This window comes from Oreochromis aureus, linkage group 7, assembly GCF_013358895.1.
Source record: "Oreochromis aureus strain Israel breed Guangdong linkage group 7, ZZ_aureus, whole genome shotgun sequence".
Lineage (NCBI taxonomy): Eukaryota > Metazoa > Chordata > Actinopteri > Cichliformes > Cichlidae > Oreochromis > Oreochromis aureus.
Genome location: NC_052948.1, coordinates 36,800,545 through 36,826,437, shown reverse-complemented (window position 1 = coordinate 36,826,437; position 25,893 = coordinate 36,800,545). Strand labels below are relative to the sequence as shown.

General features: G+C 38.0%; 1 protein-coding gene across 1 annotated transcript in view; it reads right to left on the bottom strand.

Moving 5' to 3' along the window:
- The window catches only part of LOC116333448 (leucine-rich repeat transmembrane neuronal protein 4), a 98,557-nt gene extending 73,311 nt beyond the window's left edge, over nt 1–25,246 (bottom strand). The window contains exons 1-2 of the mRNA XM_031756697.2: nt 24,529–25,246; nt 15,892–17,453 (exon numbers count right to left, since the gene is read on the bottom strand). Coding sequence (XP_031612557.1) covers nt 15,892–17,453; nt 24,529–24,532 — 1,566 coding nt within the window. The 5' untranslated portion in view covers nt 24,533–25,246. The remainder of the gene's footprint in view (nt 1–15,891; nt 17,454–24,528) is intronic.
- Between the last annotated feature and the right edge of the window lie 647 nt (nt 25,247–25,893).

The window sequence follows — 25,893 nt, the reverse complement described above, 5'->3', positions numbered from 1 at the left end:
CATTTATAAAACACAGTGAAGGATTGGTTTGGGGGTGTATTTCAATTTTGAATGTAGAAAAGAACCATCAGATTTTGCCCTGCCATGCAATACCATGGCCATCACTCATCAGTTGACCTCCCCAGAGCCTGCACCTCAAGATTTTTGAAAAAGTGTGAGATCACTTTGACAAAGAAGAGAACAAAACACAGCCAACATCCAAAGAAAAGCTTTGGAATGTCTTTTAGAAGTCTGGGGAAACTTCTATTGCATGTTGCAATAAATTAGTGCAGTTTCATCGTTTCCCTCTTCTCTCTTGCTCTCAGTTTATATACATATATATATATATATATATATATATATATATATATATATATATATATATATATATATATATATATATATATATATATATATATATATATATATATATATATATACACATATATAAAGCATATGTGTGTATACACCTTTGAGAATGACAAGAGAGAGGGGTGGTTTGGGGGAATAACGATTAAAGACATGGAGAGAGTGAGAAAGTAAAAACTGGCAAGTGGTGGAAGTGCCACAGGGATGCAAGATGACCTTGATACACAAATAGTCCATCTTTACTTGTGAAAAAAGGGAATTTGATGAAAATCCCTTAAGATATGTATCACCTTATGGTCCACTGTTAGTAAGGTAGTTCTGTTTCAGGTAATTTTCACCTTTAAATCAATCACTTTTTCATGTGTTTTCTTTTGAACCTGATGAAAATGTGGGAAAGGAACTGACTATGACACATGTGCACTATTAACAAAAACCTCATTAACTTGAACTTGAATTGCTTTTAGGAGTACAGTACAGTGTATAGTAAGTTGTGAAGCAAAACTGAGAGACAGTTGAAGAGACTGATGCCTCGTTATAGTCACTGCATAATATATCTGGTTCTACTTATCATTTCAGCAAACAGATTTTTTTCCCACTTATCCAACAGAAAGAGCTCAATAGTAGCATAGATATGGATATGATAATTTGTTAAACCTGTTTTAAATTGAATATTGAGCACAGTTTTAAGATTTAATTTAGTTTCCACAAACTCCTGTGTAATATATTTGCCTCTTGCCAGTTGTATATTCTTCAATAACTATAGTCCCCAGTGTTTAATTCTTACATGTGGACAGGTGGTGTACAATTGGAAGGGTAAAATTTGAAAAAGTAAATGATAAGAGAAATTGTACTGAGAATAACAACAACAACACCACCAATAATAATAATAATAATAATGATAATAATAATAATAACAATAATAATGATAAAGCCAAGAAGACGAAGACAAAAAACACTACTGCTTAAAAACAGGATTATTTTCAGTTTTATCAAATCAAACAAAATCCAGTGTTTTTGGTTAATTAGATACATCAATGTATGAATTTTGCTTTGTTGGTAAAAACAAAAACGGATAACGTAATTATACAGCTCATTATAAAATCAGCATAGTGCATGAGAATGTCAACAGTTAGTCTTGATCAGTATTCACAGCACAGTCATTTTGAATGGTCATTGCCACTAGTGGAATAACTGCCTCATTATTCTGGGCACAGAGCGAGTGGGCTGGGTTTCGTTGCCCAGCGTCATTAAAGTCAGCCTCTTTGGTTACAGTTACTGCCATATTCAATTTTCCAACCAAGCTGGAGGGATGCATCCAGTGCTTCTCTGTGCCAGTGTTTGCAGATTAGGGTTGTGATCTGCAAGCAGGAGGTGCATCGTTTGGGCTATTGTCCCAGTCATCCAGTGACCACCTGCACTGTGAGACACTACATGCAGTACATCAGTACATAAAGGTGTGCAGGCAATCTCTGCCGCCTACAGGTGTCAATTTGTATGGTCCTCTAGTGGCGACACAGGCAACAGCAGAGACAACCGTAGCTTTGCCTAAGCTGCACTCGGCAGCACCATGTGTTTGCTTATCACCTCGGAACATACTGCCATTCGATGAAGCCTAAAAATATGGTAAAACAGACAGAGCAAGAGACAGCAGGAGAAAGTGACAGAGAAATTTAGATGCAGCAAAAAGAATAGACAGCTTATGAGGAAAAAAAGAAAAGCAAAGGAGGAAAGGAAGCATCAGAAGATTGGTAGGTACGTCATGGATGGGAGAGGGACTAATTAAGGAAGGCTGGATTAATTAGGCTTCCAGTCTGCCTCCCTCTCATACTCCCACCGAGCTTCATGCCAGCTCAGGCCCCAAACCAACTCCCAAAAGCAAGGCCTTGTATTGTTCCACAGATTTCCCATTCATTCAAGGGAATGTGTGTTTTCACTCTCAGTGAAGACCACCTTGGGGCTTAAAAATATTCTGGATATGTGGTACATTACAGTAAGCACCTAAAAAAAAAGGACAGAAATAATCTCTCATTAATTTTACTTGCATATCTACATAAAATGTGTTGGAAACCACATTTGGTTACCTTAAATTTCAGACACACAACATATCTTAATTAAGCCCCCAGACACACACACCTATGGAAAAAAGGTTGCTAAGAAAAAAAAATGTCCTCCCTGACTGATTGGCAAGTGGCTGCTGGAGGTTGGAAGTTGCTAGGTGAAATTGGAAAGAGGGTACTGCACCAAAAACCTCCTCCTTGTGATTGCTTTGGCCACTAGGGGATTGCCACATTCAACTATAGTTTACATAGAAGAAATTGGAAATTTACAGCATTTGCCTTCAAAATAAAAGTTGTGTCTCACAGCTCCAGCAAATAGTGTTTTTTTATTGCTCTTTTCACAATTTCACTACTGTTCGGGGAGCATTTGGTGTGTGTTTGCATAAACATCACCATCCTCTATGCAAACTGTAGACAACACTGGCAATCTGTTAGTGACCAAAGTAACTGCAAGGAAGTTATTTGTGTACGACTGTATAACAACGTGTGATCAATTTCACCTTGTAACTGCATGCAATCTCTAGCAACCATTTGGTGGATGCACATTTTTCCCAAGTGACTTGTGGTTGCGAGGAGGTCACTGACCACTGGCTTGTGGATTGATTGATTGATTGATTGATTGATATAGTGGGGCCAAAAAGATGTGTCCTGTAATTTGCAACTATACCACAATTTTAATATTTGTATTGATATTAATATTGCATGAATAACATATCTAATAATACTATTTGTATATTTTATATGTATTTATATTTTTACACTCTTTAGAGATTTAATATCTTTGGAGACTCTGTTTAATCACCCTTTAATCACCATCTAATAACATATCTGGAGTAGGTGGCACTCATAGGGATCATTCTTTCCGTGGAAGAAGAGGCATGTTTTTTCCCCTTCAATGCCTGATGCCACATTTCAGGGCTGGCAGAGGCGAGGGCTGAGATCTTTAAAAGAACTATTCATTGACGGCACGTTTGCCTCATTTGAACAGCTGACTGATAAATACAACTTACCCCCCTCTCATTTTTTTAGGTATCTACAAATACGACACTTTCTTTCAGGCTCTATCCCAGGGTTCCCGAATAAACCCCCCAATGATGTAATGGATGACATTATGTGTTTTAACCCGGTTAAGAAAAAGGCCAAATCATCAATACTTGTTCTGATTTTGCGCCTGGGTTCTTCTTCTATGTCTGCAATTAAGCGATCCTGGGAAGAGGATCTTAGAATCTGTATTACTGAAGCAGACTGGGCCAATGTTTTAAGTAATATCCACTCGGCCTCCATGTGTGCAAGACATTGCCTTCTGCAGTTTAAAATAGTGCATAGGGTTCATCTCAGCAAATCAAAATTGGCAAAGATGTATCCTCAGATTGACCCAACGTGTGAAAGATGTAAATTGGCAGAGGCCACCTTGATCCATATGTTTTGGTCCTGTCCCAGAATACAAAAGTTCTGGACGGATGTCTGTGGGGCTTTGTCATGCATATTTGGAATGAGAGTGTCACTCAATCCACTTATTTTTATTTGGGGTCAATTCCGATGGTCTGGCGCTACCAGCAGGTGGTCAAAGACTTGTTGCCTTCTCTACACTATTGGCAAGACGTCTAATACTTTTGAAGTGGAAGGACGCAGCCCCGCCCACGCTTTCGCATTGGGTTAAGGATGTATTATTTCATCTTAAATTAGAGAAAATTAGGTTCGTTTTGAGAGGCTCTGTAAATAAATTTAATAAAGTCTGGAAACCCTTTTTGATATTTTTTGACCAACCATCTACACAGGTTCGGGAATGACCTTTATTTATTTATTTATTTTTAATTATATTTGTTTGCTTATTTTTTCTTCCTTCTTATTCTGTATACCTTGGCTGGTGTTATTTTGCACTGATTGAAAGTTTTTTCCTTTTAAACTTTTGATTACTTGACAGCGAACAGGGGTGTTGTTTGTTAGGGTGGGTTTTTATTTTATTTTTTCTCCCCTCTTTTACTTTTATTTGATGCTTTGTATTTTTGTATTTCATTGTGAAAAATAATAAATATATTAAACACTAAAAGCTGGGTTAGCTTAACAAGTTGATAACGAGCTTTGTGTGACTGCCTATTCTGATTGCCAATGTAAGGGTAAGTGAATCCAGATACGAGAAAGATACCCTGGCTATTTTGAACTTGCTTTGTAGTATAGGGCCCAGGCTAGGTTCCAGAGACAGATATGGAATCACCGTTTACTGATTAATTTGACCAATTATTTTTTAATAATTGGATGCAGCTCAGAGAATAAAAAACTAAAACAGTTTCTTAAAGATTAATTCAATTAAATTCTTGATTAAAATCCATAAGATTCTCCCGTGTCTTAAGATACAGTTGTGATATGATAATTCTGTTAATTTCTGTTAAGGTATGACTGGTCAGTTGTTGCTAACATCGAACCTTTTCATGTGACCAAGCTTGCACATATATAGTTAACCCAGGGTTTCCCAATCTATGTTTCACACAGATGCATGTTCTTGTACACAAATTACAGTAAGCCTTTGTAGCCTAGTGCCACCCAATACCAATGACATTCCCTTCCTTTGAACTGACCTTAAACTTCACAAGGCCAGTTTCACAAGGACATGTGGAGCTCCTGCTTCATGTGTCCTCTTTTTTTAATTAACACATGTTCTTGCTGCATGCAGAACATGCAAAGGTTGATTAATTTCTCCCAAGATAAACACACATACAAACACATTTCCTTCTGTTCTTAATGGATTTAGCTAGACAGCATAATACAGTATACTGTATATTTTGTGTTGTTTTATCACCCCTTTGATGCGTTGACTTCACATGCTCTATTTGCAGTGGAATAAAATTTAGTGTTTTTTTCATTTCATTTAATAAACATTCACTGATTTATCTTTCTATCCATTCATTTTAAAATGGCCCCAGTTTTTTAAGACTATTTTTTGAGACACCATAACACTTAAATAAACATAACTCTAAAAACATGAGTGTGACTTGAAGGAGCATTGCTTTTCCTTCAAAATGCATTTGCTGGTGTGTTATTTGACATATTGAAAACAAACAAACAAACAAAAAGCAGACTCACAAATAGAAGTCTTTACACAGCTACTGGTCCTAAGAGAACTTTTGCATGTTGTGCTCATCTTTTTTCTTCTCCCATTCACCTGTTTTGCACATTGAATTAATTTAACACCTGCTACTCATGATATTGAACTAATGTACAAAGTGCTAAAAGTAAGCACAAAGTTCACGATCCAAAGTCAATATGAAAATCATAGGTGTGGTGGGTGTGTGTGTCTCTCTCTCAGTGTACGTGTTCTCAGCAATACATCTCTTGATGTTACCCCTAAATTCCAAACTCCTTGATGTTGATGACAGAGAAACCCTCTCCAAGCCAGAATGTAATTAAAATCTGCCTTTAGCTTTCCTTCACATCACATCCTTGGCTCCTTCTAGGATGGAATATGATGGGATGAATATTTATTGTGGGTCTTGTCTCTGAAGGGCTGCATGGAGAGGCTTGAGTAAAACAAAGTGGGGAAAAAAGCTGGTTTTGCCATTTCTGGCCTGATTGACGCTCCAGCTTGCAGCAAGTAATTCATTCTTAGAGGGAGGCACAAGTACCCCGCTCCTTCTCCCAGCACAAGTTTATGATAATCCTAATAAATTATGATACGCTGCACAGACATTAAAAACTGTGATTGGCACTAAATCAAACAGGCTGTGCCTCTCAGGTCAGAGAGAGCTGAGTGAGTGAGTGTGTGTGTGTGTGCCCTGCTCCCCCTTCCAACTATCAATTTTTCTACGTCCTTAAATCCTACATCACTCCTAGTCCACCTACCGATTTCTCTCTCTTCTCTCTTTTTGTCTAATCCTGTCTTTGGCTCGACTTGTAATTTTCCATTGCTTTTCTGTGCCCTTTCAGTAGCACACCTTTCTTTGCAGCTGACTTGATAAATCTAGGTGACAGTGTAAAATGTTCCACTGGAAAAGAAAAAAAAAGTCTGAGAAATAGAGTACGGCCCTCAGTACCCTGGGAGTGTGTGTTACTGTACCTTCTCCGTATTTGTCATGATTCCCTGCACTGCTCTGTATGTACCTTTATCCTTTCTGCAGTTGATTTAATTCATGGTTGAATGGATAACCAGATTGACACCCACTACTTTAATCTTAGTCAAACACTCATGTGCACTCTGCAGATTATTCTACCTTCATCAGCTATAGCGGTCATAGGTCTAAAACATCAATTTGTTGACGCAAATCTGGTTAGCCTGATGTTGATTACTGCCCTGTGCTGGCCCTTATTATGAGGAAATTGAAAAAAAAAAATCTTCCACCTGCCTTGATTAAAAAGAGGGAGCAAAAAAAAAAAAAATCTGCTTAACTGTTTAATTTGTGGGTATTTCATCACTAGAAAAAATGTGGGAATGTAAAATTTCATTAGTATGGGTCAAGTACACAACTACTTCTGTAATGGTTCTCTCCTCTGAAAATAGCACTGCTAAAAGTTGATTATGTCACATGCGAGAAGCTGATCAGACAGATAGTTGGATTTAGATTTATATATATCTTATGCATAAGTTCAATAAGGAAGAGAATCACTTATCTGCTTGCTTTCCTGCTGCTTTTCTGTTGTTTACATGTCTACCACTTTCCCACGCTGTCAATTATAATACTGACATCATTACAAGCCTCAGTCTTCATCATCACCAACACCAGCCTAAATATGTTAATTTCTCCCTCTCGATAAATCATGTTGAATTCTTCCAACTGATCTCGCGGATGCCATTATCTACAGACACATACAGACACATAGCTTAAGTGGACTTTTCTAATCATCATCAAGATCATCATCGTCATTACCTGTGATCATTATAACATCTGAATTGACATTTGAATGCAGGCTGGGGCGGTGGTTCCTAAGTAGCGTTAGCAGCTTCATGGCACAATCAATCTTTAACATATCCATTGTCGGTTTTGTCAATAAGGTGCTTTTATTACCTTGCTAATGTGATCGATAAGAGGGACCATTATATTTTACAGTCCTGCTGTTTACTGCTGAACGTGACCTCAAACTACATGTCATTTGATATGTTGACCATGCTGTACTGTAAAGAAGCTTTTGGATGGACTTGGTGTAATGGGAGCAATGTTCTCTCGTTCTCATTTGTTTTTCATAAATGCCTTGATTTGGATTGGGACCTATTAAATCTCCCTATTAAAGACAAGAGGCAAAGCAGTGCAAAGAATTACATATCAGTAGGTGGGAGTCAGTAGCCTACACTGGGAAATAGAAATCAATACATATTAGCATGTGCACTATTGAAACATTTGGATAAAAACTCCTGATTTCATCTGGGGCTCCTAAATTGCTAAAACTGGTACTGGATGACGCTCTTTTTGTGTTTACATGATTTTCTTTACTGCTTAGAAATGTGGGGTCAGAATACAAAAGTGAAGCTGTTCAAGAACAGAAGTGCTCACTCATGAGAGGTGGACATTTTCATGCAGTAGAAGACAACTTGATTCAGGATTAAGCAGTAAGACCACAGTGTGGGATGCTGGAGGATGACAGAGACAGGTAATTAACTAAAAATAATATGTGCTTGACACAGCAGAGAAAAGGTCTTTAAAAGGAAACAGGAGACACAACGGAATGAAACCTCAGAGAATAGCATAGATGAAGGTTACTTTTGTATGTCGACATGAGTGGATGCAAAACATGCAGGCAGCCTTCTCAACCACCTACATGCTGGAGAAGGATCAGACTTGAAAGGAAGAAGAAATTTCATTAGATTTCCACATCACTATATTTCAGCTACCCACACCCCTTCATGTACATTTTTTATGTAATGTACAGCATAAAAAAAGCAGCAGTACATCACAGAAGCATCAGGAATTTGATGTTTGATTGCTTTTGCTACCTTGTTACATTTTTGATGGTCTGGTGCAACAGGTAGAAATGGAATTGCAATTACATGTGCACATGCCCTTTGATTTAAATTATGCATGTAACATGATTTGAGTGAACTGAATTTGAAAATGACAAAAAGTTAAATGTTCAAGTGTTCAATTTATTTATTTAGTTATTGATTTATTTTATTAATGTATTTATTTTTATTTTATAAATTAATTTATTTATTTATTTATTTATTTTTTATTTATTTTTTTTTTTTTTTTGGGGTGTTCTGATCATAATTAAGCAATAATTTTATTCCTATATAAGCAATGTTTATTTAGTCTTTTGGTGAGCATACTGCGGTAATTGTACTGACTTTAGCATTATTTACACCATCTCTCTACGTCCAGCAGTAAATTGCATCCACTTTTTCCAAACTGCTTATCTAATTTAGGGTTCTGAGTGGGGGGTGCTGGAGTCTGTCCCAGCTGCCTCAGGGCAAAAGGCAGGGTACATCCTGGACAGGTTTCAAGTCAATCACAGCCAACACAGAGAGAGACAATCATTCACGCTTACATTCACACCTGGTCATCCATCCATCCATCCATGTATGGTCACTTTAGAATTACCAGTTAACCTGGCATGTATGTCTCTACACTATGGGAGAAGGCCTGCATAGTCAGAAAGAACACAAAATCGTTTCAATCTCAGTTAAACAAAAAATAAAAAAATCCAACTTTGCAATGCAAATTCTGTTCTAAGTGCCCTTTAATATAATAAGGACATGGCCACTTTCCTAAGTGCATTGAAAGTTTGATATGGCCACATGGCCTTAGGTTGGGTCTTGTACTGGACTTACTTTATTATGTTCAAAAAAAAGAAAGAAAAGTTTAGAGCCATCACTGATCAGAGGATGGACAGCTGTCGGTGGACAAAGGCCTGTGTGTCTTTGTGGACACACGCCTGCCAATCTAGCTGTCAGGTCTGGATGACTGCCTGATTTCTCTGGCTTTCTAACTGCTTCTCCTGTCTGCCTGTCGATTGCTCCATCATGTTGAATGTTCTTCTCTGCCAGGTTCACTTGCCCACCTGTCTTACTCCACTTCAACTCAGAGAGCCTGCCTGTTCTTTTTGCCTGTTGAACTTGCTGGACTTTAATACTGTCATCACCAGTGAAAGCAGTGGAGAGACAAGATGTTTGGTTACAATAGCTTTACCCCATCATTGGTTGCAGGTTGAAACTATTGGGATGAATATTCTTACCACATCCATTCAAACTGAATCATGAGCTTATGTTTCATTGCATGGTTCATAGGTAGGTATAAAAGCCCTACACAACAATACAAATATTTACTAAGAAGTACAACAAAAATACCCAGAAAGACACTTACATTTAATGGATGCACAGACCTGTGTGATTTTTTTATACTCTTACTGTAATATGCTCTTAACCCACACCACACTAAAAAGATAAAGCCTCTCTTTTCATTATAGCAGTTAGTTAATTAGGATGAACTGTAATATCATATAACAACTCTTTCAAGAAGTATGGAATTGAGACTTTTGTTCCTTGAAAGATGCAGTTTTAATTCCAAGTAATATTCTTGACACCAGGCCCCAAGAAACCTATTAACACAAACTATATAACTGACTTTGGAAAGTTAAAATATTTTCATCTGACAGCAACGTTATGCTACGATGACGGCCTAATTATACTTGACTTATTGTCAATTCATTAAATAGGACATCATTTTCCAGCGAGAGCGAACTAGCCTGCATAACTTCTGCAGAAGTGGTTGTTTGAATGGAGATTGTTTCGAAGAAGAAAGAAGAAAAGAAAAGAAAAGAAAAGAAAAGAAAAGAAAAGAAAAGAAAAGAAAAAGTAATTAAATATGCCCATCACAGAGTTGGCTTGGATGGTTTTTATTTCTTCATTTTAAAGCATTTTAAGCCTGAACAGATGTTCCACTGCTGGTACTTAGTGGTCTACTTACATGCAGATCCATGGATGAGTCATCTTCATTTTCATATTACCTGACCCTAACTGATTTACAAAAAAAATAAAAATAAAAAAAAAGATTTGAATTGAATTACTAACAGGCAAAGTGGTTTTGGGTTTTGGGGCAGTTCAACCTAACTGAAAATGATACTATTGATTAGAATTTTAGATTGATTTTTTTGCTTGTTTTTTGTTTTTTACAAGTTGTTTGTATAGTGAAATCCCAAAATAAGTGTAACTACAATATCTCACTTCTTTCAGTCCTATACTGTATCTGAGTGCTGAATGAAGATTCACTTTTTCTGATAATAGTGAAACAGCTTGCCCTATGTTTAAGAAACACACAGAAAAAAAAAAATACTCATTAGGCCTGATGGATAAAATCAGCTACTAATATCATTATATGTTTTATATGCTATGCAAAGCCACAGAAATCACCAGAATCCAAATGAGAAGAAATATACCCTATAGCAAAGTGATCAAATTGGTTGTAAGGTTATGTCATACCATACTGCATACCAGTGTGACGGTTAGTAGATAGGAGTTTAACTGTATAGAGTCAAGCTAATGATTGATTGATCTTGTTAATGTAGAAGTCTTAGAAACTACAGCATGAAATGGTTCAAATGGGTAAATATGGAAAAAGGGAGAAAAAGTGTTTTCAAAGTGTTTTACAATATTATAAATATAGATTAGATTTATGTTAATTGCTGCATTTCTGTAGCAACTGAACTGTTTCTTTAATATGAATAGTTATCAATATTGCATGTTTTGGGCTCAGAAACAGTATGTGCATGTATTGGATAATAGTTACAAACTTTAGAAGCATTTTTTAAATTGATGTAACTGAAAATAAACATTGATAATTTTGGGATGTGATATTACTTGTTCTCTTCTAAGTAAATTGGCTGGACTTTATAAAGCAGGCCATTTTTCAACCACAGAGGAGTGAGGTGATGGCGTGCAGGATGGTGGTGTCAATAGCAGAGGATAGTAGTAGCTGGTAAAACATGCAAGACACTCCTGTAAAACAAATGAGCTCTGCTTTGATAAATGGCTTTGAAAGTGAACGGACCAGTAGGAGGAAAATAATAATAAATGCTGTGCAAGAGGGCACAAAGCAAGTACATCAGATCCAAATTGTAAAAGATTTTTTGATGAGTTTCACAAAAAGAAGAAAAGATAACAAAGGCAATGTATCAGGAAGCTTAGCATTAATGATGCACTTGGGTTGCTTTGTAAAAATTGTGAGGAAAAGAAAAGTGGCTTGCCTCTTTTCCAGGTAATGTAATTGCTATATTGGTGATCTAACACCCTCATTAAGCATGGATCAAACAGCAGCCGAGAAAGCAGCAGCATGGAACCAGAGTGTGAAACAGACAGGATTAGTGGATGAGAGAGATGTTCTCTCACGCGCAGTGCATGTTTGAAGTCTCCCACATGGCTAATTGTAGACTGAAGACACTAGCATTGAGAAGTTCAGCCTCCCCACTGAATCACAGATAGCTCACTTGCCCTTGGCTAGCCTCCCAGTGTTTGTGTTGATTTTTTTTTCTGAGCAATTAACAATCTGACACCATAACCTCGGACTGACAAGAGAGGGAAAGAAAACAGGGAAGGTACTTCTTCCATTTCAGTGCAGGATCTATTAGGACTTTAACCTCTGAAATGTTGACATATTCTAAAGAAAAAAAAACAAACATTTAATTTAGCAGCTTTTTAGTATGCTCTTTAAGACTCAAATATTCCACAGAACACCAGCTATAAAAAAAATATTATAACCATATTACAGTGATTATTATAAAGTTCAAGAATGCAGTGCATATAATTAACATGTGTCTAGTATTGATTTAACTCTCGGTTAATCCTATATAATTGGCTACAGATGTTAGATAGTTGCCCTGTAAGAGGCTGTCCAGGGTGTACTCCAAGTTTAGGCCAATGACAGCTGGTATAGGCTCCAGCCCCCTGCAACCCTAAATTGAAAAGCAGCTAAGAAAATGGTTGAATGATGGATATGGTTGTGCTTCACTATTCCTCAGGTCTGGACTATATCTTTTTTGTTTGGTTGGTTGTTTCTTTTTGTACTTGATCACAGTTGTTGTATGAATTATGAATTATGAGTTCTTAATAACTAAATGGATTACAGATTATTAATTTTCTTTTACTTAACCGATTGTTTAAAACAACTGATAATAATTATTAATAAATAGATTTAAAATATTTTCAAAATAAGTAAATATCATAAAAGATAAAGTAAAGAAGAAGATATCATATAATTCTTTTAATTTGTATTTTTTTTATTGTCAAATATGTCTGGGCAAAACAGAATAGTAATGCAGTGATAATCAGCCAGGGTGACATTATAGTAAGTGGGTAACTGTAGTTTGGAAAAGGTCACTAGAAGTATCAGAAGAAGGGATGAGGAGGGTGAGTCAAAAGGGCATGTAGCACTCCTGGTAGCAGGAATTAGTTTCAGAAATTGCTAAGAAAGGGAATGCATGAGGTGTGCTGGTGGTATAATCAAAATCTGTATCTGAGAACAACTTTGTGTACCATGCAAAAAATGTACATATATGTTGTTTACTTGTGATTTTCGATGGGTCAGCAATGCAGAAAAAAGTGGCCAGATCTTGATGTCAGACACTAAAAGCAGAGTGAGCCACTGCCAAGATTAGTGCTGCCATGGATATAATCCACCATGCATGGTCTGCAAACCTATTGGTTTGGAGATGCCATACTTATGATGACTACTAAATATGATAAGCTACCAGTGAATCTGATGGAGAACCCTGGAATACTATGCATAATACTATATAATACTATGCTCAAACAGTAGCGACTTCTCAATCACGCCCTAAAGCATACTGTGCTTCATCCTCTATTCTGTTTTACAAAATAAACACGCGCATTAATGAATACCATACTCATCTGAATATTTTTACTTAAATGATCAATCAAGTGAGAAGTACATAGAATGATAGCATGGAACTCTAATAGAGTAATATGATATCGAACCTCTTTTTAGCACTTTAAGGCACTTTCATATTGATTTTTTTTATGTTAATACATTATCCATTTTTATATACATTCTCAGAGTGCAGCTAGAATGGAGGAGCTCAAAGTATGTTGGAAAATTGCTATTGCACCATCTTCAGGCAATTCACTAAAAAAGCTCCTAAGCTCCAATTCGTGTCAAGTGGACCTGGAAAATGATAAAGGACAATCATGTGAAGAGGTCCTTGGTTACTATATAGTGATGGAATAGAATCAACTATATAACAGAAATGTTAAGAATAAAACAGGAGGAATAAGGAATGCCCCCACACAGGAAGGATGAACAGACATGAGTTGCTATATCCTCAAGCCAGAGAAGAGGAATTGAGGCTGCAAGGTGGGCAGAGTGCAGCTGTGCTGCTGTGTTCTGGCAAGTGATTTATGTCTATGCAAAGGCAACAAAATGTAGAAACAAGATTGGAGCACATTCTGAGATGAACTTAGGACTTTGTGGATGGCTGACTGATAGTTCCTGTCTCCACTCAACAATGTTCTAAGATAGCCCAAATAGATAAGGCTGAAGGGAAAGCATTTTAAGTATAGCTTAAAATTGTTTAAACAAACAGTTCAAACTATTTTAAGGAATATAGCTGCAGCTAAAAAAGCTGTAGAAGCCTGAGGCCAAAATGGAATAATTTGACAGTAACTATTCCCTATAGGTGTGGCAAGTTAATTAGGAGAATCTAGAATGCCGCAGCAAGAGGCACTGAGGAAGGTTTGAATGGAATATAATTAAATAAATGCACCAGTAGACACTGGAAATGATCACAACAAGGAGTCTATACTGTTACATATGCTACCTCTTCATATACCTAGCTTGAATGGGATATTTAGATCTGCATGTTCTAAATCAATTTTTAATGAATAATTTTAACATATAGTTAATATTTTTTAAGTAACTAGTATTTAAATTACACAAAGCAGCAACAATAACACCAAACTACATGAGATCCAAAACAACCCTATAATAAATGTTAACTCAGGAAAACTGAGTATTTCAGTTTGGGTTGAAACCGTAAAATTGTTCAAAAAAATGCAATTCAAATAAATAAATGTAATAAAATCTAATAAATTTAAAAATAACCAGGTCAAAGTCAATATAAATCAGTGTTATAGAATGAAATGTGTCAAGGGGAGGTCAGGGACAGCAACAACATGGCAGCTGCTCTTCTTGTAATCAAACCCTGAGAGATACCTGCAAGAATCACATGTTACCAAGTGACCTGCATCCAGGGAAGCCAGATAATCAGTAAAATAAATGAAAAAGAATGTGGATGATCAAGCCCATTTACTTAAAGTTGAAAACTCTGTATAGAGTCATTCAATCAGAAACAACCTGCAACCCACTGAGTAAAAATATTATTCAATGGAAGTGCCAAGAAAAAGAAAAACAAAGTGCTAATAATGTCACAGTGTAAAGAATTAAGCTGTCTCGTGCACAAGATCACCCTGACACCCATCCTTAGCCATATGTTAAAAATGCCCTGGTTAAACAGTCTTTGAAAATACTGTATATTTCAAAGGAAGCTTTGCTTCTGAAGAGAAATAAAAAAAAGTTTAACCAAGAATGATACCATGTGTTAGGTACTCAAGAGTGTTGAAGCTACAAGCAAAAGGAGACGACCAGCATTCCCATACTATTATAGTCTGTAAATACTGTTTTGAAGAAATTCACTTGCCTGTGTAAAAGAAAATTCAAAGGATTCTCACTCCTGTTGGGACTATCAAAGGCTGTTTTTTTTGTGTGTGTGTCATTTTTTTTTCATTGCTTGTGTGAACTGAAGTGTGAAGTATGCATATGGTTTATGCATGACTAATCAATTAAGCAAAGGAGTAAACAAGTGAGTAACTTCAACAACTCAATAAGAAAGGAAGGTGGAAAACAGAAGTTCTCTTTGGGGACAATAAGATTAAGTATTTTCCACCAACCTCTCAAGTCATACAAAAATGTGAAGTCACCAACTCAAGGAAAGCTCTCTTCAGTGACAAGAGTCTCTATTAGCATTCACATCCGGTGTCCATAAGTGAATCTTCCCACCATTCGGCTATTCTCTACTCACAATACTTCTCATCAAAAACTGAATAAAGGTAGAGCAAACACACAAAGCAGAAAGTCTGTGATTTGCAAGCAAACAACTATCTAAACACGTACAAATGTCTAACCACAAACAGCGTAGCTTAATCTCAAGATTACGAGGAACAGGGTATGTAATCAGTCTCATTTATCTGTATTTCTGTACCATTCTGTGGCAAAACAAACATTTGCACCTCAGCAGAGATTATGGCTTAAGCAAATACACAAACAACCATGTGAAAGCAAGAGATAACTTCTTATACACACAGTAATGCTGAAGCCATCTCTTTTCATTCAGTAATAATCCATGGGAATACAGTATTTACTAAACCTACTGGGTTAGGTTAAGTAATCAAGTACCAGACTAATTTTTTATTAAAGCAGTGTAAACAATTACCTCTGGTCGCATCATTGTGGACCGAGTGTTTTTTTAGGAGTAGTGGCGGTGGTGTGGGTCATACCTCGCATTCTCGAGAGCCTGAAATGGTATAGGTGCAGGGTCCGGTCCCATTGACAAGCACATCCATGGCCTCAGAATTGGTGGGCTTGTAGTCCACATAGTACTCCTGCAGGGGAGAGCTCAGTGTGCGCTCCGTCTCTCTAGTTTTCTTGCGACGTTTGCGAGCTGCTGCCGAATGCTCCTGCAGTTGCTTGACACTGCTAGGATAGCGCTTCCATGATACATATATTACTAACAGGATCATGGCAACAGAAAGAAAAAGGGCAACACTTCCAGCCACAATCTTGTGGAAAGACACAGGCTCCAAGTCTTGCTCTGGGGGTAGTGCTACAGGTGGAGTAACTGCTGAAGATGTAGGACCCCTAAGAGATCCCTCACCTCTCTTTCCAGAATCAGTGGGTGAAGCAAGGATAGCTGGGCGATGCTCAGTTTGGGCAGGGACACTAGATGGGTTTGAAGGAATACTCACTGTGAGTGTTGTTGCTTGGTTTGATTTACAAACACCAAAAGCTTCAACTGCATCCATCACTTTTTCACCCTGGGCTTTCTTCGGGGAGGCGCAAATCATGGTGGTTTCCTTTGCCCCTCTAAAGTTTCTCAACCAGGCCACCAATGGGCAGATGGCAGGACCACAATCCCATACATTCCCAGCTAAGCTAATCATAGTCAAAGAGATCCAGGCATCAACAACCTCCTGGGAAACATTGGTCAGCTTGTTGGAATCCAAGTTGAGTGTTTGCAGGTTGGGTAAGCATTGGTAAACTGCAGCATCTACTTCTGTCAGCTCATTCCCCGACAGATCCAGTTTCTGGATGGAGGCCCAGGTCCAAGTCAGGCCCTGGTTCATAGAGCGAATCCGATTCCACTGCAGGTAAAGAGCCCGCAGATTGTAGAGGCGAGGAAAGTGAGAAAAATTGATCTTTGAGAACTGGTTATGCTCCAGATGCAGCTCAGTGAGTTTGACCAGGCCAGAAAATGCATTTCGAGTGATACTGCGCAGACGGTTGTAGCCTAAATCTAGGAACTCAAGATTTCTGCAATCTTGGAACAGACGCATTGGAATAATTTTAAGAGAGTTTGAGCGTATGTGAAGGCTGAGAAGCTTCCGTAGGCCCTGGAATTGTCCAGGCTGCAAGGCTTGCAGTTTATTATACGACAAGTCCAAATTACGCAAATTAGGGACAGGGTGGAATGTGGTATTGTGGAGAGATGTGATCTTATTGGAACTCAGGATCATTTCTTTAAGTCTGCGGACCCCCTGGAAGGCCATTGCATCCACAGATGCAATGTAATTATGGTCCAAATAGAGCCAGATGAGGTGGTTGAGTCCTACAAACTGGCCTGCACGAAGACTGGCGAGGCTGTTGTATCGTAAAGACAGGCCCTCACAGCCTCCTGAGAGGTTCTTGGGGACATCACGAAAGGCGCTTGACTCACAGTAAACAATTTTTCCATCACAGCGACAACTCTTGGGGCACTGGCGCTCACTTAGAGATGGATTTGCTGCCAGCCACACCTGCATCAGGAGTTGGACCACTAGCCAGCGACGCCGCAGAGCAGAGCCTATAGTGAGGGAAGGGAAAGGGACAAAACAAAATGGAAAAGAAAAAACAAAAAAAGATGGGGGGGGATATAAAGAAAAGACTTAATACAAATTCGAAAACATTTAAGCCATATTTTTTAATTAATTTGATAAACAAATACATTTTTTCTTTTTGTATGAGTGGACAGAAAATCTATTTATTCACACCCAGATGGCTTTTTACCCATGAACAGGGGCCACAATCTTAGCAGTTTTAGCAGCAACTTCTGATGAAGTGTCCTCAGGTAAACATCAAGTGCTGTACCTGCACTTATACATTTGGATGACTATTTTTACTTATGAAGTCAGTATACTAATACAAAAAACTGAACCTTTTGACCTCCATGATAAACACAGGAATTGTTGTGGATGCATCTGAAGGAAAAGTCCCTCACAGTACAGCAAAAATATTTAAAAAGGTTAAAACCAACTTCACCAAACAAGAAAGTCAGGACAAAGCATAAGTGCTGTTAAGGATGAAGGATCCATTTTCTTAGCCACTCATCTGATTTACAATTATGCAAAAACAACCTCAGATGAACAATAACACTAAATGTTATTTCTTTAAAAGCCTAAATGCTGTGCAGACTACATGCAGTGGGGAAAAGTACCCTCTTACTGCTTCCATAGATTTCAAGAGGGTAAATTGCTGCCACATGCTACTAATCGGCAACACTTGATTAATTGATATGCATTGTAATTTTCCTACCAAATACGTGGATAGCTGATAAAAAATGTGCGAGTTTGGGGTTTCAGAATTTTGCCTACGGACATTACAATATGCAGACTGGAGAAACCCGACCACTGACCTTTGGATTAGTGGATATTCCACTCTACCTTTTAACCTTCTCCAATGATGTAGGAAATATTTTCGTAGCACATTTTGGGCCCATTACTACCAGTTATTTATCACGTAAATGCCACAGCTTGCCTGCGTATTGTTGCTGACCGTGTGCATTCCTTTATGGCTGCAATTTTCTATCATCTAATGACTACTTGCAGCATAATAATGTGGACCATGTCATGACCAAAAGTCATTTCACTTCAGTGGTTGACAGTGAGTTAAATGGATTTCAATGGCCTTTCCAATCAGCAAATTATAATCCAGTAGAATACACCTTTGGGGTGTGGTACAATAGGAGATTCAGGGCTTAATGTGGATGTGCAAATCTGGATTTTATGATACAACAATATCACTGTGGTACACAATCTCAAATCAACAATTATTTTAATGGACCCCCACATTGCATTATTGTGTTCCTAGACAACTGAATAGTGGATGCATATCTTTGCAATATGCTGGCTTTAGTACAGAAGCACCTTCCTAACACAGCACCATAATTTCTGAGCTATAAAGGAATAGCAATCTATTTTCAAGATCATTATCTTAGCTTCTACTATGAGATTAAAATCTGAAAAACACATAGAGAAGAAAAAAGGACAAATTTCAACCTTTCAACCAAAGAATAATTTAAGAATGCACTGCCTTAAAATCTACTTTTGTTAGGGATTCCATTATCAATAAGTGATATAAAGAAATGTTATTTACTTCATGGATATATAGTTTTGATGTCATTGTCTCTGCAAGTTTACAGTGAATACACACTGAAAATCAATGTCCAGAGAAGAAACTTTACACAATCATATCTTTATCTGCATTTATATTCCATTGTCCTATAAGCAGTCATTGTACTAAATGCAGGAACAGATAAGTCATGAAAGGGAGCCCGCAAAGAATAAATTAACATTCAAGAGCTTATGGTTGTGTATGCAATCCTGGAGGCGTTTCAATTTAGACTCCAGACATTTCATTTTTAACCAAACAGAGCAGTACAGATTTAGTGTGAATCATCACTTCTGCTTTCCACAGGTCCAAATATAAAAATCTGAATTAACCCCATGGGAACACACAGCTCACCTCTGGTGTAGAAAACAACCACCTGAAATCCAAATGTATCTGTGGAGAATGTCATGGCACGCATGTGAATGATGCATAGAATTCTTAGTTTTTAAATAGTCGGGTGTTGTGAATGCACAGAATTCTTGGTTTTGGGGTTAGATCTTCTGTTTTAAAAACTAGTTCAAAAGTGAAGAAAAGGATTAAGTTCTGTGATATCACGCCTTGTTCTGTGATGTGACCGAGTTTTTTCCAGTACAAACATTCCCCTTTACAGAGCCAATAATGATCTGTTGTTAAGATACATTGATTTTCTCTTTGGCGAGGTAGTATGAGGGAATTCACTTCTTTGTGTTTCTCAAGGCAAGATCATCAAGTGTGGACTTGATAACAATCATCACAATGAAAGAGGTTATTATGTCAGGACGGAAGTTGTCCATGGTTTTAAAATGTAGAATATGTCTATATGGCATAGATGTGTTAAAACATGGAAGACTTTGGGGATAGCTTTGGTGTGTTGGTGATTTAAATTTTGTAGTTTTTTTGTAATCATAACAGGATTTGTCATAAATGAGTGCCTGACATAAAGTGGCTGAGAGGCGTCATGTAGCATATGGTATCTAACATAGCCATTTTGCTCCTTGCCAAGCATCTGCCGATCCCATATGGGTATGGTATGTGTATTTGTCTGTGTCTAAGAGTGTGATGGATAGAGACACATTTATTGTTTGTTTTCAAAAGAATCTTTCATCATTTCTTACAGATGGAGGGAACCATAGAACACTGCAGATAATTTGTGCTGGCTATTGATTATACTAGCAGATACATCAATCATGTTTCTTCATCTTGGATCTTACTATTGTGATAGGTAAACATAAATATTGCAGAGAGAGAAAGATGATGATCACAACATGCAGTATTTCTAAATGCAGACAATTTGGTTTTTGCTTTAACGTTTGTGAATGTAACTTTCACTTGTCATTACTGTCATGCCTCAGAGGCAAACAGAAAAAAAAAAGACTGGTAAAGTAAATAGACAAATACTGATGTACAAGAATACTCGTGTGATGTTTCATGTGCATTCAAAGGTATTTTAATAGACAACACTTTAGACTCGGAGGTTATTGAATCTATGTTTTCTAAATTATGCATTTAAGCATAAAGAAGCAACCCCCGCTGTTTTCCTCTCTCATGTGCATAATATGTTTACTTTATTAGAAGAGTCATCTCTTAAAGACTAAAGCTGCCTCACACAACACCCTTTTCCCCTTACTGACACTGTATGTGGTTTAATGAGAGCTCTATGCTCTAATGCCTCTGTAAGTCATCTCCTTCCTCACTTTACTCATCTAATCATATTCACAAAGGAGCACAAGTCACCCGTTGAGGTGTCACTCAAAGGATTGGTGTTTCTTTTACATCTAACCTGATGTTCCCCTCACTATTACTGTTCTTCTGCTGCATCAAGATGAACAATTTCTCCTTTATATTCCATCGTGTTTAAAATATGCTGGTTTCACATGCCCTTGAACCCTCAGTACCATAAGAATGTATTTATAATGTGCCGTCCATTTTATGTATGTGGTCAAAATCATCCTCTCAGCCCTTTTCACTTCCCTGCTTGATTTCCATTTTCACTTCCTAGCCATGTTCTTTTTTCTTTTTTCTTGCTTGCGTTGAGAGTCGCCATTTATGATGAACATTGTTCTTGGACAGAGTTTATTGTTCTTTATAATGTATATATCTGCGCTTATCATTTTTCTCTGTCACTCTGAGCAGTTTTATCTCAAAATCTAATGGAGATGGATATGTCACAGTTAAAGTTTGTCCAAAGGCATGCGTGTAATGCTTAGTTATGTAGCAGACAGCCTTGCTGTCCTCAGCACGAGAAGATAGCTATTTCTGCCTCTCAACCCTAACACATAGAGAGAGTAAGTGCACTTTACTGCTGACCTAAAATAAAACCAAATGTAGCTTAATAACTTGGCAAATGGACTCGCTAACTGGTGCACTTTGAGTGCACACAAGTGGTTCATTGCTATTTGCTGCCTGTCATTGACAAAACTGCAACCAGACTAAGTCTTGACTGCGCACAGAGACTGGGGAGTAGCCTAAAACATAAGGAAGGACGTCCCCAAATCAGCCTAAGCCATCCTATTAGTCTCCAATTATCTTTGAGATGATAGCAACGCCTGCCAAGTTGGACCCATTTTAACAGTTGTTGGAAAACATTGTGTCCTTGTAAGCCTGTCTTGTGTTTGTTAGAAACCAAGTAGAAAAGCATTGGGGGGAGTATTGTCAAGAATACCATGTGCAAACAAACACACATAGATATGCGTATATACTGAGACAAATAGACCGAAAAAGAGAGAGAGAGACGGAGTAAGAGAGAGAGAGAGAGAGACGATGTTTTGTTTTTGCCCCTTGTCTGATTCCTGATTTCCCTTGGTGGCTATAGTTCCATGAAGGTAGTCGGAGAATAAGTAATCAGTCCTCTCTATTCACTGCAGTGCAGTGGAGTAAGTCTCTGGCCATATCAAATTCCTCTCTGAACTCCCTAAAGTGCTTTTCATTATGGTTACTGTAACAACACAACATATTGCTGCAAGTAACGGCATGTAACCAAAATTATTGTGGTTGCAGTGATATTTTGAGGGCAGCAAAAAACTAGTAATACAATTTCTGTTTTAAGTTCAATACAAATTTCCCTGTAGCCTCATACAACACTGTGCTTTCTATCATCTTTTATGTCATCTTAACATAACTTGTATGGATTAATTGACAACCAAACAAGGAAAAAAAAAACCCAAAAAACCAAGCTCCACACATGATATTTTTAACCCATTACTCCAGTAAGGTTCCTTAACATGCTTTGTATTTGTCACTATTAACCTAATGCAGCAGTCGAAAATATACCTTTTTGCACTGATTTAGCTACCTTAATATCATCAATAATAGTTCTTTGTTTTGATGTACCTAGGAGAACTTAGCTCTGTCGACTGGCATTCTCACATCATAACATTTTTTTTTCCTCTTTTCCTGTTGAAACTTTGTGCAGCAGCTGTTTTAAGTGCCATCTTCATAAACAATCAGACTGAACCACATGGGGTCTGTAACTTTCTTTTCATTTCTGTTTGAAATTTGGCTTGTGAAACAAAACAATCATGGCTGACTTTGTGTGACAATTGTCTACAGTTCTAAGCACAAGAACTATCTCAAGCTGTAGTCAACCAATGCCTACCATAAACAGGTATTGATATTGATACTAGATGTCAGATCAAAAGTCCATTCTGCCATTGAATTTTTTCCTTTTTAAATTGCAAAATCTATGGTGTTAAAGAACTGCTGCCCTCAAGGGCCTGTGTAGCCTCTCTGTTTACCTGATTCACCTGAAGTGCACAGGTCCAACAAATGTCATCTGTTGCTACACTAGATTACTACTTGGAACTTGAAATCAAAGACTAAAATATAACACAAACTAACAGCTAAACAATTTTATTTCTTGTTTACAAGGACAGCTGTCTTTTTTACTTTTTTTTTTTTGTTAATGGAGCTCTAGATAACCATATGCAAAAGGTTATCTAGAGCTCCTTAACCTATCTTAAGCCCATGCAATTCCATCTCAAGCGGTGGCTTTTAGCTGTCCCTACCCCACTGTTCCCTTTCCGAAAGTAGATCTCTAATGATATGGTCCATGAAACATAAGTACATTGCATGCTGTTAATGAAGAGCATCCCAGTCAGCTAGACTGGTGGCTGAGTGAGACTACAGTGTCATGTAATCATCAAATAATAGTGGGCAAAAGTATGCTATGTGGTTGACACTTTGTACAAGAATTTCTGAATTTCTGAAATGCATTATTAAATTAACAAAAAAGGAAATAAAACAGATTTATTCAATTAGTACATCAGTACATCTAATGCACAATGCCGCTGAGCTCCTGCAGCCTTTGTGTGCTCTTGTAGAATATATCGATGTGGTGCAGTACCCTACTGTGGGTTGATATATCATGTGGTCTCACAATTAATGGAACAGCCTTACCAGTGATCTTGTTCATCTGTATGTTAGTTAAGAATGTGGACTTTGCCTGCTTCTGATAATAACATCAGATGGAGGAAATGCACTAATGGCATTTGAGGAATTGTAGTGGCGTGGAAAAGAATGCAAAAATCTAACTGTTAAATTCCAAGAAATGGACAAATGGAATAGGAAGGAGTGGGTGGTGGGTATGGGTTATGAGCTTGTAACTGTGCGCAGGCGTAAGGGGAAAAAGAACAGGGAAAATGGTAAATTCTAATCAGAAGTGAGAACAAGATGGGGAAATATATGTGACTGTGCGTTAGTGAAGAGGGGGAGACAACGCGCACTCTCTCTCTCTCTCTCTCTCTCTCTCTCTCTCTCACACACACACACACACACACTCAAATACATAGTAGGCTACTGATACACAGACATACAGCCGTATGCCCAATTTGGAGATTCCCTCTTCATGGCAGGTTCACAATACCGGTTGTCTGAATGGTTTGCAAGGAAAAATCAGCAAGACCGGATGGACTCTGATTAGAAGAGTTTTGGGGAGCAGTGACTGCGACTGGACAATGGGCTCCATGCATACAGATCAGACAAAAATGATTATGCAGGACCACGCTTTATAAAGTTGACTGTCTTCCAACATTTAGCGTGATTAGCATTCAGGTCCATGTCAATGAGCCAGCCACTCTAACTAGTAAGGAAAACAATGGACAGTCATCACTTGGGCAAACATGTTTAATTACTTTGCTCTGATTACTGCACCGAATCTTTTATCGTACAGTGTTGAAAAATACGAATTAACTATCATTAGTCTGTAATAAGCCACACCGTCAGGAAATGGAGGAAAAGCACACTGCAGCTCTGCGACTAACAGGCAACAGCACGGGTTTCAACCACATTCCACAAGCTTCACGAACCACTTAATGAACGGCACCATAACGCTTATTGGATGTTAACACGCTGCATTTGAAAAGACATGCGTTTTTAAACGTCAGATTCAGAGCAGGTTCTATTCTGGGAAAAAAAAGAAGAAGATAATTGTGGTCTGTATTAAGAGGAAGGAGAAAAATGAGTGCATTTCACATAAACTTACGCTATCGAAAAGACTGAGGCATAAACAAACTTACCCATATCCGCTTATCTGTTAGCTCCAGCCTACAGGTTTTAACGGCTTCTAGTGCGCGACATCCGAGTCCGCATGACGCGCTCTCCACAGTCAGGTATCGTTCTAATCCACTAGCCCTGTCTCTCCGCGCAGCCGCCGACTCCAAAGCGCACCTGCCCTTTACTCTCCCGGACCTGGGTGCACTATCCGGTTTAGTTCTGCATCTCTAACCGTGCAAATCAACCGGGGCGAATGTCATTTACTTCCAACTCCGAAATAAAGGGATATAAATCCGGGTTCAGAATTCCTTATCCATCTCTTCGATGCAAAGGATCACTCTCTTTTTTTCAAGTAACAGCCAGAAAGAGTACTGCATTAGGTGCAGATAATACCGAAGCCACATCCGAGTAAGTCATGTCAGTCTCACACATGCAGATTTTGCGAATATCCAGGTAAAAAAAAACTTCACAATTACAGTGACGGTGTGCAAAAAAATGCGGGATGTAATGTTCCAGTAGACTCAGCCAGCCCCCAGATTCCTAACAAACCTCTGCGTCTCTGTTCTCAGAGATGCTCAGTACGATCCGCGCATAGCGCGCAGGAAAGTAAGGCGAGGATATCCCCAAGTCGTTGTAAACGCTGTCAGCGAGTATCACCGGATAGTCAAATCTTCAAATATCCACCTTTTTGTAAACCTTTGATTCTCGTTGTTGCTCGGTTTGAAATGCAGCATGACGCTGTTGTTAATCACGTCTACATGTCAAAGCAACTTTGTCAGGCAGAATCGGAATGCCCTCTTCTGGTGAGAGAACGATTCAGGAGCTCGTCCAGTGTTGCATCACGATCACGATCATGCTTTGGTGGCATGATTTTAAGAAACGGAACGAAACATCGCAGTGAATCAAAAAAATAATGTAACATAATGTTTTAGTTTATTCAACCGGCCTAAAATACATTTTTTACTAAATATCACCACAACTCCTACAGTACTATTATTACTTATGAAAGCCAGTTTACACTGATAGTTTGTACTGCTAGATGATAACTAAATGGAATGAACTTTAGTATTCATGTTTCGTGTATGTGAATTTTGGACTATATTCAGAAATGGTTGTTGGTTAGCACTTTGCTTTAGTTGTTTTAATTATGCTTGAGATCCTTTCTAGGGTTCTTATTAAGTTTGTGATACGAAGCTAAGAAATGCAAGTATCCTATACATATATACATAACTATGAGAGAATGGGCACGTTGCAAAAGCAGCTATAATATATTCCCATACGGAGGATCTATGCAAACTGCTGAATGATGCTGTCCATGGTGCTGAATTTAAAGATTGATGTTTTGTTGCTAACTGATGCCTTTCTAGAACTTTCAGGACTAAACTCTT